This window comes from Struthio camelus, chromosome 8, assembly GCF_040807025.1.
Source record: "Struthio camelus isolate bStrCam1 chromosome 8, bStrCam1.hap1, whole genome shotgun sequence".
Lineage (NCBI taxonomy): Eukaryota > Metazoa > Chordata > Aves > Struthioniformes > Struthionidae > Struthio > Struthio camelus.
Window position 1 is genome coordinate 38,279,071 of NC_090949.1, and position 15,951 is coordinate 38,295,021.

The 15,951-nt window shown below is 41.7% G+C and overlaps 1 protein-coding gene across 1 annotated transcript in view; it reads right to left on the reverse strand.

Annotated features, from left to right (window-relative positions):
* NEGR1 (neuronal growth regulator 1) overlaps positions 1-15,081 on the reverse strand; it is a 342,730-nt gene extending 327,649 nt beyond the window's left edge. Inside the window, exon 1 of the mRNA XM_068953556.1 lies at positions 14,854-15,081. Within this exon, the coding sequence (XP_068809657.1) occupies positions 14,854-15,029 (176 nt within the window). The 5' untranslated portion in view covers positions 15,030-15,081. The remainder of the gene's footprint in view (positions 1-14,853) is intronic.
* Between the last annotated feature and the right edge of the window lie 870 nt (positions 15,082-15,951).

Genomic DNA, 15,951 nt, shown 5'->3' on the forward strand with positions numbered 1-15,951 from the left:
CTCTGCCTCACAACACACTAGCTCAGCTCATCTTGCACAAGCAAATCATACATGGAACTTAAGACTGAAAAAATTATTACTAGAATTATTTTAGAATTGAACTAGAATATTATATAACAGAATTATTACTGAAAAAATTATTACTAAATTTCTAAGATAAATAATGTATAGAATTCACCTCAGTTCAGTAAAAGATTCCTTTTTATCACGAGCTTCTTGTGATAAATGCAGACTGCAATCAATAACAGTGAACGTTAAGGGTGAAACTGAAAAGGCAGTATATTTTTCTCCCACAAGATTCACACAGTCAGAATCTTAGTTTTACCTCTTCCTCCTCTCTTACTTCCTTCCTGTGGCACAACAGACTTCTTGAAACCTTAGGGACAGGATCTTTGTTCGACACAAATGTTGAGCTGGGAGAGAACTTGGCTTATCCATATTTCAATATATGAGAATTGCACATGCAGCATAAACAGATACTTTCACTATATAGTACACCCTTTAATGTGTCATTTTGTACTGTGTGTAATTTATGTATCACTTCCTTCACCATGTAGAATAACCTTTTTTAATAATAATATGTTTTGTTACATTTTGGCCACATATGAAGCACCTTCATCATACACATCACCAACCTTTTAAATGTAGAAACAATAACTCATTCTTCAATATAGTGATTTTATAATACAGACCACTGTCCACTATGGAATGCAATAAACTAACTGAGGTTATGTTAGATCTCTAGAGGAAAAAGAGCCTTCAACCCTCAAAAGGACTGTGTAGAGTTTTATTATTTTATTTGTTTTTTATTCTCGTAACAGTTTCATTTATTCATTAGTAATGAAAGATAAGCTTTTAAGTGCAGTAGGAGACACATCTTACCATAGTTTGATAATTAATCACTCATATTGGCAAAAACCGTACAAGTGCATATAAGTTCATTATAGTCCAAGGACTTCCTTCCATACAATTACTTTAGTCAGAAATGCAAATATTGTATGGAAGAAAAAGTAAGGACTTTCCTGTCAGTCAACAGTTACTAGGTGGAATGATTAAGTGCTTTTTTTCATCATGCATCAGAAAAAAAAAAATAAATAAATACAATGAAAATATTAATTTCATATCACCATATATATGCTTCTATACACTTAATATGGGTACATCTGCAACATACATTAGGGCACATCCTGTAACAGCTCAGCTCAACCTTCCAAAGTAATTGTGAACCCCTTTGTCAGGGTAAGGGGGATGCAACCACCATTTTCTTTTTGCATAATGTTGTAAACATATTAAATTGCCAAGAACTTTGATATCGACTCATGTAAGTAAAGATTTGAACCTTTCCCTTTCCCTTGGGCATGTTTTTCTTGGAGAGAACTGTTTTCAGTGTCATTCTTGCTTAATTAAGTACATTAAATCTATAGCTCGTAGCAAAACTACAGTATGCTTCTAGATCTGTGGCTTACAGACGCTACCCTCTTCACCTAGTAAGAAATGGGAGTTTCTGGAGGTTTTTTTTTTTTTTTTTTTTTAAAAACTAGCTACTTAAAACTTTTTAACTGGTCCTGCTTCTCACTGTTTTCTATTACTAACCTACCTGTGGGCATCCCAGCACCTCTCAGTTCTCTGCTAATGGCAGCATCTTTCCCACCAATTTCAGCGAGCTCTGGAGGTTCTGTTACCAGAACTATAAAGAAACCTATCCCCTCCTTACTTAACTGGAGTCAATGTCATGCCCACAGTGGCCTGAAAAATTGTGTGGTACAACACAACTGCCAGTCCTTTCTGAGGAAATAAAGGCTAGAGGTCTGAGTCTTCTTTAAATAAAGAATAAATTTAATAGCTGCATTCATGTCAAATAAAAATCAGGTGTTCAGAAACGGAAGACTTTATTCTCAACTGCTATTTTATGATGGTGAATTATACTCTGCTTTGACAACAGTTTAAAAACATTTTTTTAACATGAACCCAGTTAAATATCAAAGGCATACAACACTGCTGTAAATTATGTATGTCTATGTTTTCTAGAAGGAATAAAGTTCCTGCATATTTTTGACAGAATTGTATTATGTAAATTTACTAGGTATATCACAGGTCCTATACTAAACCTTATTCTTGTATGTTTAAATAAATGTTTTTTAAAAATCCAGCATATTGTACAGAAAAAATATATATCCTTCATTTACATTGACATTTGCATAACAAAAACTCATGGAGATTTCTGCAAGAAATGTTTTATGTTAATTAGATTTTTCCAAGACAAAAGTGTTACTGCTAGCAGTTGGATACTCTTTGTTTTAATTATGCATGACTAATGATAGCTGTTTGCCTGTTTGACCACCAGATTGTCTGTTGTTGCCCAGGGAAAATCTTTTCAAAAAAGATGGATTGTTTTTCTGCTATAAAATAGGACACATACTAGTTCATCTTTTATTTTTGAAATAGTTTTGCAGGTATAAAAATCAGAACTTTATTTGTTCATGATAACACAATCCTTCAACACTGGCATGTATGTCCACACCCACTCAAGCGCCCACAGAATGAGCCTCTTCCAACTAAGTATAGTCTCTGAAACTGCAAAAAAATGTAGGTGCACTAATGAATCCAGCCTACTCTGGGTTCTCTGACAGCTATAATGTTGAGAAAAAAATTGTGCATCTGACAGGAGGAAGAAATATCTTTTTCTGGTGAGCTGAAAAATAATAATAATCAAATAAAGCTCAATTTGCTAATACGGTAGAATAAAACTGAGTGGTATTTGGTATGCCTGTATAATGTAACAGAGCACAGCAACCATGGCTAGCTCCAAAAGCGAAAGCGTTTTCATGAAGTACTATGCAACGCTACATACAGAGTTTCTCCCATTCTGAAAGCAACATAGCGCATGAGTGTGATCACAAAACCACAGTAAGCAGCCCAGCCATCTAGCAGAGATATTTAGCTCCAGTGAAGGGTCACACTAACCCAACTGTGCAGTTCCTGTTCCAGGGCTAGCTTGGAAGTGAGGCCTTGGGTTATCTACACTACTAGGATGGCAGAGACAAAACTTGAACTGCTGTCTCGGTTGAGTTTGCGTAAAATGGAACTTTTACAAGTTCATAAAGTTGCTTCCTCTGCTTCTAAGTGGGACATTTCTTTTCTTGCAAGTACAAGGAACCTGTACTGATCATTGGTTTTCAAAGGCTAATAGACAGAAAGACAGAATTAAAGACAACGCAGAAGACTACCCCCTACTTCTGCCAACAGACAGTACCATAACAGAGGATTATATAACAAAATTTTATCCCCATGCTCCTCACCAGGATTAGCATTCTCTAAGGAAGTCAAAGGTTTGTCTTCCAACCTTATCTTTCCAGATCATTTTGATTTACAGATGAAGCCAAGTAAAGATCACCAGAGCTCAGGTAACAAAAGTCTGTGGATGACTATGACCTGATTCATTTTTAAATTTTACATCCTCAAATATGAGGTTCACTGCCTTCACTGTCACCAGCAAAATCCCTAATCTCATTGAACTTATCCAAAATTGTGGCCAGCCTGATCAATCTATAGATTAATCAGGCTGCCTTCACTTAATTGCTGATTTGAAGCTCTCCAGTCCAAGAAGGGGAGGAGGTTCAGTCTCAGGCCCATTTGCACCTTTCCCGACACGAAAGCAGTATTTCAAAGAATCACAGAATGGTCAAGGTTGGAAGGGACCTCGAGATCATCTAGTCCAACCCCACTGCTCAAGCAGGGTCCACTAGAGCAGGCTGCCCAGCACTGTGCCCAGACGGCTGTTGATTGGCTGCGGAGAAGGAGACTCCACAACCTCTCTGGGCAACCTGTCCCAGTGCTCAGTCATCCTCACAGCAATGAAGACTTTCCCCATGTTCAGACGGAACTTCCTGTGCTTCAGTTTGGGCCCGTTGCTCTCGTCCTATCGCTGGGAACCACCGAGAAGAGTCTGGCCCCATCCTCTTGACACCCTCCCTTCAGATACTTACACACACTGATCACATCCCCCCCTCAGTCTTCTCTTCTCCAGGCTCAACAGGCCCAGCTCTCTCAGCCTTTCCTCACAGGAGAGATGCTCCAGGCCCTTGATCAGCTCAGTAGCCCTCCACTGCACTCACTCCAGGAGCTCCATGTCTCTCTTGTACAGGGGAGCCCAGAACTCGACACAGGACTCCAGGTGAGGCCTCACCAGGGCTGGGGCAGCAGGGGCGGATCACCTCCCTCCACCTGCTGGCAAAGCTCTTCCTAACACACCGCAGGACGCCCTTGGCCTTCTTGGCCACAACGGTGCATTGCTGCCTCATGGTCAACTTGTCGTCCACCAGGATACCCCACGTCCTTCTCTGCAGAGCTGCTTTCCAGAAGGTCAGCCCCCAGCCTGCACTGGTGCATGGGGCTGAACTTCACAAGGTTCCTCTCTGCCCACCTCTCCAGCCTGCCCAGGTCTCTCTGAATGGCAGCACAGCCCTGAATGGCGCGTCAGACACTCCTCCCAGTTTCAGATCATCCGCAAACTTGCTGAGGGTGCGCTCTGTCCCTTCCTCCAGGTCACTGATGAATAAGTTGAACCCCTGGGGGACACCACTAGCTACAGGCCTCCAACTACACTTTGCGCCACTGATCACAACCCTCTGAGCTCTGCCGTTCCACCAGTTCTCAATCCGCCCCACTGTCCACTCATCTAGCTCGCGCTTTCTGAGCGGCACTTCCATAGCACTTCCCAAGGGGACGTTGGGGGAGGCAGTGTCAAAAGCCTTCCTGAAGCCAAGGTAGACAACGTCCACTCTTCTCCCCTCAGCTACCCAGCCAGTCATTCCATCACAGACGGCTATCAGGTTGGTTAAGCATCATTTCCCCTTGGTGCATCCATGCTGACTACTCCGGATCACCTTCTTGTCCCCCACGTGCTTAGAGAGGCCCTCCAGGATGAGCTGCTCCATCACCTTTCCAGGGATGGAGGTGAGGCTGACTGGCCTGTAGTTCCCTGGGTCCTCCTTCTTGCCCTTTTTGAAGACTGGAGTGACTCCGGCTTTCTTCCGGGCCTCAGGCACCTCTCCTGTTCTCCATGTCCTCTCAAAGAGGATGGAGCGTGGCCTAGCAATGGTGTCCACCAGCTCCCTCAGCACTCGCAGGTGCATTCCCATCAGGGCCCATGGACTTGTGGATGTCACGTTTGCCTACATGCTCTCCAACCCAACCCTCCTCAACCAAGGGAAAGTCTTCCTTTCTCCAGACTTTCTCCCTGGTCGCCAGGGTTCAGGATTCCTGAGGGCCGGTCTTAGCAGTAAAGACCGAAGCACAGAAGGCACTCAGTAGCTCTGCCTTCTCTGTATTCTTCATCAGCAGAGCCCATGCCCCATTCAGTAGTGGGCCTACATTTTCCCTTTTGTTACTAATGTATTTGAAGAAGCCCTTCATATTGTCCTTGACATCTCTTGCCAGCTGTAACTTCAAATGGACCTCGGCCTTCCTTTTCGCATCCCTACGTACTCTGACTATGTTCCTGTGTTCCTCCCAAATGGCCTGTCTCTGCTTCCACCTCCTGTACACTTCCTGCTGATTTTTGCGTTTTGCCAGGAGCTCCTTGTTCAGCCATGCAGGTCTCCCACCCCCTTTGCTTGACTTCTTGCTCTTAGGGATGCATCATAATTGAGCTTTCACAGGACAAATGTAGTTTTCACTATTTGAGCTGTGACTCGTTAAGCTATTAGGGCAGTAATGAGAACTTTACATATAACATTTCTTTCTTCTAGTTTCATTATTATGAAGAACGATAGTCCCATTACAGAAGGGGGTGAAAGAGCTGTCTTTGAAAGAATGGCCCACAATATTAAAACACCATAATGCACTTGGAGAACTTTAGCTGGCATGGGCCAGAACTATGCCAAGGGGAAATCAAACAATGCAGACAGGAACATGCCAAAGCTTGGGAGGGTTCCCTGACCTTGTCTAGCCATAATGTATAGGGGTAGACATGTAAGTCTACATGTGGTACATATTTGAATTCATTAGTAGAGTGCAAACCTTACTGTACCTATAAATCTATGCAAGTCTCAAAAAAGAGCTGAAATGTCTCCAATTTCATTCTAAGAGCCTGCTGAAGCACAGACTTTAGTTTCCGAGCACAGTGCAAATCTGCTGGGTCAAATTTCTGCCAGGAGATAAATTGGTAAGCCAATACTGCGTGTTTCTGACTGGCCTATGAAATAAGACAACGTGAACCCGTCGAGACTTATTTCTCTAGGATATAGGCTACAATCAACTCTTATGCAAGATGACAAGAATAAAGTAATTTAAGTCTTTCCCCCTCCCTTAGTAGAACAGCTCACATCTTATTTGGAAGCAATTCTGTTTTACATTCCTTATTGATTCCTTATTTTGTTCCATTTCTTCTACATAACATCTGAAACATTCATGATCATTCAAAATGATAAATTATTTTAATTTACTCTGAAATTATTTATTTTAACTGCACAGACAAGAGGCAAGTGCCCCAATGTGCTTATTTAATAACTGGCAGGGATTTGGAATGTGAAAATCTTGCCTAAACAACATCTTAATTTTACAGAGCTGTGCATGCATGTATGTCTATACATAATACAATTATATTTCAGAGATCAGAGAGAGATCAGAGAGATTTCATTGCAAAATAATATATGAGCTTGAACTGGACAAGAATATGAAAAGAGTATGGAAATCAAGAAATGTACCTTTTAAAAATGTAATATAAAGGAAAGTGGAAATATTTTATATTTATTTCACCTCTCATCCCCCATATAGACATACCTACATTTATACATGCATGCACACAACTATAGTCACCATTGGTTTGTGAACACGCATCACAGGAACTCTAACATTAGATAATACATATCACCTCTTAAAATCTAAATACATTATATACACTTGATATTCTGCTGTTATTCACACTGCAAAACTGTCATTCTAAATGCCAAATTCTCAGTAATGTGAATGATGATGGACTGAGAATGTTGGTTTGTGTGTCAGTGACTCTCCTTGACCATTGTTGCTTCTTTGGCAAAGATTATTAGCTTTAAAGTGCAGTTCTTGTTGGAAGAGGAGCTGTGACAAAGACAAAAGTGGCAAGTGATTAAGTCCCAATTTTCAAAAATGACCAGCCCTCCTCAGCAACTTAAATATGAATTAGGCATCTAAATCCCCTTGAGAACCTGTGAATGGCTTAGGAGTCAAAGACTACTTGACATTCAGCATGATACAGATTCTCAATCCACTTTGGCATTTCTGTTGATTTCAACAGGAACAGCTGGATTTTTCTCAGGGCAATTTATATGTGAATCTGTAGGATTTCACAGCTCCAGAAGTATCAGCAAGGAGGCCCCTCAGAAGAAAAACAAGACGATAACCCTCTTTCTGTTAATTTCATTCCCAAATGCCTGGAATCAGGATAAGTAAAAACCATGAACTAGAAACGGTCCCAGTAAGATTTCACTTGGACAGAAATCCCCTGAGCCAACGACATGGCAGTGATATACGTTCCTGGGAAAGGGGAAGTCAGATCTGAAAAACAAAGTGTTTTCAAAGGCAGAGAAATGGAAGATATGGATTAAGATGCCATTGCCAAACTTATTTGCCAAAATAGAATTTTTCCTCTCCTAGACTCTGATTTCAGGGACCTAGTGGTTCCAATAGAGCCAATATAACCAATACTGATAGAGCAAGAAAGAGGGGAAAAACAAAAACAGTGTCCTGGTCGCAACTGCCTCAAGCAGTCAAAATACCAGGTGACAAAGAGTAGAGAAAGCAGTGAGCTTGACAGAGATGACCACTCCTCAAAGTGCATCTTAACAGACATAAAACTGCAAACCCCTTGTTTTAAAAAGCCCCTGCTATACTGCTTCACCCCGGACACAACTTCAGGAGGGAGTTAAGAGGTGTTGATGGTAAATTGATTAAAAATTTTTTGCTAGAATTTATTTCGTTTACTTTGACGACTTCTTTACACAGGGCTTCACACTCCTGTCTGGTATATAGTTTCTCATTGATTTCTCAAAGAATAACCAATACATGAAGAACTCACTTTAAGTAAAAGCACTGTATGTAAAAAAAAAAAAAAAAAAACAGCAAAACAACCCAAAACAGAGCCAAAATGAACCTAAACTTGAACCTTATGTAAGAAAAGAAGAGCTAGTCCCGATATTTGGTGATACCAAATATTCATGACTCCTCCTTTTGGTTATCTTAAGCCACACCTAATACGAAGAGCTGCATTTGGCATTCCTAAAGGAATCTAGTTTAGAAAAAAGTTAGATGGACGTTTCCTCCTTGAGCTGTGAACGTTCATCAGAGCTGAGCAATAGTGAAAAACAGAGAGCAAGCATCTAGCTTTCTGATACAAGCAAAAAAGATGACATGCATCCTAGAGTCTTTGTCAATAAACAGTGAGAACTGTGATCTCTGTGAAGCTCGAGGGAGCCACAGTGAAATAAAAAGTCATTAGTACTGGACAAGGAATAGCATTCCTCTAATTCACTGCTTTGAAGTATTCTGTGCCACCCCAGGAGGTATTACTGGTACCTCTTTGAGGAGGTGGAAGTCATGCTTGCTGGATTTATATTTGTAGATTTCAGGCTCAAGTAGCAGCTGTTGCAAACAAAGACACTGAGAGATACTAAAGAAGCCAGAAGTTGCTCCTCCCATACCCTAGCTGGCAACTTGTTCCATCACTGGGAAAATTTCTGAAAAAGGGTAAGTTTTTCAGAAAAGCAATCACCAAAAGAAACTGGTAGAGTTTCAGATCATTTGTTCACTGTGTACCCAAATCTTTTAATACCAGCATGAAATGCAGAGATACTGGTTATGGAGAAAATGGAAAAACTTTAGGTGAGAAATAGAGGACTCAGGCCCGAGATACACAGTTCCTGCTTCACGGCTACAAAACACATCCTGGTACCAGCAATCTCTGGTTAGAAGGTAAAGCTTGTCATCCCATTAACCTACAGCTCCCCAACTATCTTCTTCAATGCGTCTCTTCTCGTCCTCCACAAACATGATTATGCTGTTAAATATCATAGGAGATGTTTATTGCCGCCATAGGCTGCTGTTGGATCCAGTAAATCATTATCTGCATGTTAACTTGTTATTACGCTGCCTGTTTAACATACTCCTACACAGCATTTATCTGCAACTACCTGGCATGCATGTAAGCCCAAGTCATTGGCCATCTTGTATTACCTGCTAGCTCATATAAAATGTTCGAGGATTACCTAGAGCCTCCTAGACTGGGGAGAGCATAACCCCACACCATATAGACCTAAAACTCTCAAAGGTGGCAAAGAAAAGGGCAAACATACATGTAAAAAATTCAAATTTAGAAAACAAAACAAAAAAACCCCACAACCCCTTGACCTACGATCAGGAAAAAAATTCTTCAGTAATTATACTTTTCAGATGACTGTTGGCTGCTCTGTCATCTCGGATAAAATTCTCTTTGCGGCCATCCCATGTGTCTACTGTTGTCAAAAATAATGAGGCTGGAGTTTAATCTACCTGTTAACAAAACTGGCCCAGAATTTATCTCTGATTTTCTCAGCCAGGTCTGACAGAACTGATGTCCGCTTGAACTGACTACTATGTATTAGATAGAAAAACAAAGGAACACTTCACTTGCACAACAAACTTAGCACCATGCACTGAGAAAGAAAGTTTTCCACCTGCAATTCCCAGTGGTGACATGGCAGTAGTGCTAGAGTAGATCTAGCACTCTAGTAATGCTAGAGGCTGCAACTGAAACAAGGCTCAGGCTTTTAACTGCTTTGCTCTACAACCATAACTGAAAGCTGGAAAACAGATAATTCCCTTCATCACTGCTACTCTTCACTTATACCCTTTAAATCTTGATCCAAAAGATCCCAGAGTCAGATATTTAACTCTTTGCAGTGAAAATTTCATATTAAGTTATTGTATATATTCTAGGGCACACATTTCATTAATTATTCTATAATCACATAGCGTGAAAGAATCTTTTCCTTATTTTTAAAATGTGGAAAGTTCTAAAACGTAATTTGCTATGATTACATACAATATAAAAGTACTATCAGGTATATTAGCTGTTGTTATTCATAAACTGTAAAAAAGTAACATGCAGGAGAAAAGACTGCTTGCTAGAGAAAGCCATTTTTAACCATCTTCAGATCTGTATATTTAGATATTTCCAGGGGATTTTGTTTACAAATCACAGAAAAGGTGTATAGGGACTGTTAAGAAACATAAGCTACTTTCTTGGATATATAAAGGCAAGAGGGCCACATACATAAAACAGACATGGACTAAACTAATATCATTATAGAAATTCAAAGAGAAATTCTGTTTTACTTCTCTGGGCAGAATAGCCTTTTGTTACCATACTGATTATCAGCTGACCAGCTGTTCTCCTTGCTACACCCAACAGCACTACCAGAAGGACGGGGACACAACTGCAGTTAGCCACAGTGAAGGTGTCTTTCTTACTCCCAGAATGACAAACCATCAAATATCAACACACTCACCAGACAGGAAAGAAAAGAAAGAGATTATCCATGTTTGCTCCCCACAGTTACGGTAATCTTAACTTAACAAATTGGTTTTGATTTGTTACCTTTCTTAAAACGTTCATGTTCTAACATTGCCACTTCTGTTGTCAAAATGTTGCAGGTACATTGCAAACCTATGCTGATTGCTCTGTTTATACAATCTCTTTAAAGAGTCACTAGAGAACTACAATTCTGAAAATACAGACTTTTTCCGGTAATGTTAGTAATTTAGCAATCTACTTTTTTTAAATAAAAAAAATACTTTTATATCTTCTTCTCTCCTCTCTCATGAGTTCTCATTAAATCTTACTGATCACCTAGGAAGAATATAGAAAAAATATTGGACAGATCTTATACTCTTATACTCTAGAAAAAGTTTCTTTCTAAAATTATTTTCTCATACAAAATAACTGCAATTTCTTATAACTTCAATAAAAAGTGATACAAAGAGTGTAGGGACAGCATGGATCAACCACCAATTGAAGAAAATAAAAAAGAGTCATTTTTTAATTACTGAGAACACAGAAATGACTCATCATCAGAAAGAGTACCTTGGTTAATGAGATTTTTTCTTTAAAAAAGTAGAATTCTTTCAAAAAAAGTGTTAAACAATATTTTTGTATCTTTCAATATTTTTTCAAACTATTTATCAGGCAAGTACATTGACAGATTTAAAGTGCTGTGCGCTATTCCTTTTGTACAAGTTGACAATTGTTGGCCATAATTAGAGGTATTTTAATACTATGTAGGCCATGCCATCCAAAGAATCATCCAAAGAATATCAAAATAGGCCCAACCACAGCATGCTTCAGGTTGCATAAACTGGAAATGTATTTGTCTCAAAAGAGATACTAGTAACTGCAAAATGGGAAGGTCTTGTGAAACATACAGACAATTCAAACGCACACTACAGGGAGTAACATTAAGAGCTTTGCTTCACAGTATAGTATTAGAAAAACACTACACGTGTGTTTGATGCAATATTGATAAAATACACTCTAATGTGATTTAACTGTTTGAAAAATAGGAATCTACACTATTTATCATACATCATGTTAACACTTGGAGGCTTTTATTTGAAAACCTCAGCACTTAAAGAAGATTTTAGTCCTCATTTTTTAATGAGGAGAGCAAAACCTTAATATGACAATTGAGACTGGAACTTGGGTACTCTGCCTGCCATGTTGTTCATTGAAATATATTATTCATTTTTTTTCAGTAACACTTAGGCTCAAAATAAGACTTGCAAATAAAATTTATTCTCAGTTCAACATCGGTAAATCCATTTATTCACACATACTGCAGACTACAAAATGTTTATCTATGTGCAATTAAGTTAAATAGTAAAACCACTGAAAAACAGGGCCACAGTCCTAAGAACTAGAGCAAGGATGTGTTAAGAGCAAGCACTTGTGAAGTACCTTCAATGCCCAGTCATTAAGATACAAGTAAACATACACACATCACAAACCAGCCTAATCTTTTTTCAGCCTAGAAAATGCTGACTTAGTTATGTGAATGACCCCCATAATCTATCTTTTATTATTAAAAAATAAATGCTAAATGCTTTAAGCACAGCGTCTTCTGATTTTAACAAACAAAGTAAGGAGTAAACTTTTTGAAAATCTCATTCCTGGAGAAGAGAGAGAATCGGGCAAGGCTGGTGTTAGGGAGGGAATCAATGTGTGCCAACAGAAAGGAATTGATGGCCATCTTGCACAAAGAGGCAGAATACTACTATACACAGCCAACTTTGAATACTGCCATGTACAGTGACTGAGAAGATCTAAATACAGAGGTCTATGGAGCAGGAAGAAAGAACTCCTTTCTCTAATGCCCAAATAACTGCTTTATCCAGCTCACTGGAAGTGTACTTAAAATTAATTGTCAGCTTCTAATATTTAAGATGCTAATAACAATTCTTTTCATATCTATTTGAAAATATTTATAATATGAATATCAAGTGAGGAAAATTTCAAGAGGAACAGTGAAGAAGTGCACCAGGAGATTCAAGATAAACAGCTCTATCCATCTTCTGTATACCCTTTTAAAAACGTTTTCCTATAGTGATCCTACATTTCCCCTTTCAAATTATTTTATTAGCTGAAAACAAAACAAACTCTTACTTGAAAGAAAGTCCACAAAGTGCATGAAAAAAACCCAAAAAACATCACAGAGAGAGAGAAGAATGAAAAAAGAGATACACTGCGTTCTGGAGTTAAGCAGTGATGTTTATGTCCTCTTTAACAGCACCTTCTTTCCGAAACAGATATGCTCCCTCACTTGTGAGCTAAAAGTAATCCTTTAATCTTAAAACTTGAATTTCCTTTATGTAACATATCCAGCTGCAGAGACACTGAGTTTCAAACACAATTTTAGGCCTAGAAAGCTGAATATATTCTAGCTACTCTGCAGCTGAAATCCACCAAGAGACAACCTTTAGAGTATCTGTATAATTTTCAAATAAGGTGGTTGTGTGTGTGTGTGTGTGTGTGTGTGTGTGTGTGTGTGTGTGTACACGCACGAACGCATGTCTTAATAACACTCAGCACTGGCTGAAGATCTGTCTTGAACTGTCTTGCAACTCACCAAGTTACCTTCTGCGCAACCTTCAAATCTGAACCAGTGCAAATATGATACACTTTGTTACTGTATTTCCTTTGATTCTCCAATTCTATAAACAGAAAGCATGAGGATTTTAGGACATCTAAAAATACAGAGTATAACTAAGGTATACATGAAAAATATTTGTCAGCTGCCCTACATAGACATCTACTGTATTTACAACAGCTACTACACCAGAAGCAAGCCAATTTGCTCTAAAACAATTCCAAATTTCTACTGAAAACATTTTACATAATGTTTTTACAGCAGATTTTAGAATTGTTAAAGATGCATATAGCTAAAATACTTTATATAATCTGCAGACCTAAGTGAATGAAAGATAATACAGTCAGGTATTATATAGCTTAAAACTAATGTCTATTAAATTAGAGATTCGTCACAGACAAGAAGGTTCAGCCTACTGCAATCATATTCCAAATAATGAGAAAATGTATTTTTCTTAAACTGTAGCAACATCCAGTATCATGACAGAAGTACAATGTACAAATAAAAAGTTAAAATTGAAAACATACAAATTAAGACAGGGGATTAATGAGCTAAAATCAAAAAGAAGGATTCAAGTAGATTAAGTATGGTATACTACTACTTGTAAACAAATTTCGTTCCAGTCAACTGGACTGAAAAAGATACTGTAACCATATGGAACGCAAGCTTCATTAAGAGAAGTAATAACGGAGCTATGGTAAGCATGTAATCTCCTAATGGCATAAAGCTAGCTTTTCAAGGTTAATCATCAAAAAATAAAAATGTAAAAAAAAAAAATCCCACAAATATTTGTAACTGTGCAATGTTTAGTATCATATTATGGCTGAGCAATATCCTAACAGTGATGTTTGGATTACAGATTCTGTAATCAGTACTGCAAGCCAAAAACTACATCATTTTATCGAGCAACACTGATTTCCAAACTTCTATAAACAAAGTTGTTATTCCAAAAACAGGTATATATCTTTTGCAGCCATATAATTGTTATTGATAAACGTTAAGAATTCCTCTGTTAACAATATGCCTGCTTTTTGTTATTGCCTCCAAACATAAATTCACCACCGATCATTATCTTGGAATTTATACATGTATCAGCTCTTAGTTTTAAACTATATTTTACTAAATATAAAATACTTAAAGTTGGAAATTTCTTCCATCAATACCAGAACTCATAAAAGATTATCCTAGCAAAAAAACTAAACGCATACCACACCCAGTGAACTAAACTACGGATGCACTGATCGGTAGTCGTTATATGAAGATATCTGCCGCTAACATTCAAAGAGAGAGACATAAAGCATATTTTAGGTGATATAACTTCTCTCTGCTGACCTGAACCATGACTATGAACGCTGCAATAGCTGTTTGGCACATCTGACGGGGGCAGTTTACAAGGAACTGCTGAACTCTGAGCGCAGACGAGCATCAACCTGACCTTTTTTCCAAAGGGAAATACTTGTCCGGCTGCCCCGCTGCCTTTGGGGACAGCAGGGATGCAGCTGGACACTGCTGCGGGGCGCGGGAACCGCGTTTCGCCAGGAGCTGCAAACTTATTTCCACGGGAAATAAACGCGGGCAGCAGGGATGGCCGGGACGCCCCGAGGCCTCCCCGCGGCTTCCTGCGCCCCGGCCCCGCCGCCCGCCCCGCGCCGCGCACCCCCGCCCGCCCCGGCGCGGAAGCGGCTCGCTCTCCTACCTAAGCACCGCCGTGTCCCCCTTCCTGACGACCAGGTTGTCCACGGCCGCCCCGGGGAAGTCGGCGCTGTGCCCGCCGGGCAGGCAGGAGGGCAGCAGGCAGCACAGGCTGAGGAGCACCGCCGCCAGCCACTGGTTGGAGCAGCAAGCGCCCTGCACCAGCAGCATCATGTCCATGCCGCGCCTGCTCCGCGCCCGCTCCCGCTCCGCGCTCCCCCTCAGCCAGGCGGCGGCGGCGGTGGCGGCCGAGCGCTGCCCCCGGCGGCGGCCCCTCGCTGCTGCCCGCGGTCGGCGGCCGAGCCCGGAGCGTGCCTCCTCTCGGGTGACTGCCGCACCATCTAGCGAGGAGGGCAGCGCGCCCGGCTCTGCGCGCCGCGGCGGCGTCAGGCTCCGCGGCGGCAGACGGCCCCCAGGCTGGGAGCCCGTTGCCACGCAGCCGTTTCCTTAGCAACTCGTCCTGGCGACTGGCGGCGGAGCGGGGAAGGCGCGGGAAGGAGGGGACTCCGCGCACCGCGGCGGCGCCCGGCGCAGCGCTCCGCGCGAGCCGCGCGCGCCCAGAGGCCGCGGCCCAGGGGGCGCCCGGCAGCCGCGGCCCGCGCCGGCCGCCCGGCGCAGCGAGCCGCCGCGCCGCCCTCGCCGTCGCCCTCGCGGCGCTCCCTGAGGGCTGGCGGCCGGGCCGAGGGCCCCCCGGGGCGCCGGGAGCGCCGCCGCCGCGCCCGCCCTCGCGCAGCCTCGCCAAGGCCCCGGCGGGCCAGCGGAGCGGGGCGGCCGGTCCCGCCGCCCGGGCACGGCCGGGGCTCTGCGCCCGCCGCAGCCCCGGGCGCTGAGGGCCGCCGCCGGGAGGCGCCGGCTCGGGCCTGGCGGGCACGGCCCTTCCTGGAGCGTGTGGTACACCGCTGCCTCCTCCTCTCCTCCCACCCCAGCGCTAACCCTGGGGCCCAGGCAGGGCCCCAGTTTCCTCTCAGAGGTGCCGTTCGCCTTGCTCAGGTCATCGTCAGCCCCCCAGTCCTTCAGACAGTTGCAATGCACTGCATCAAGGTGCAACCACACACTGCGCTCACAAACTTTGCCTTCAGTTACACCTTGCAACACTCAGATT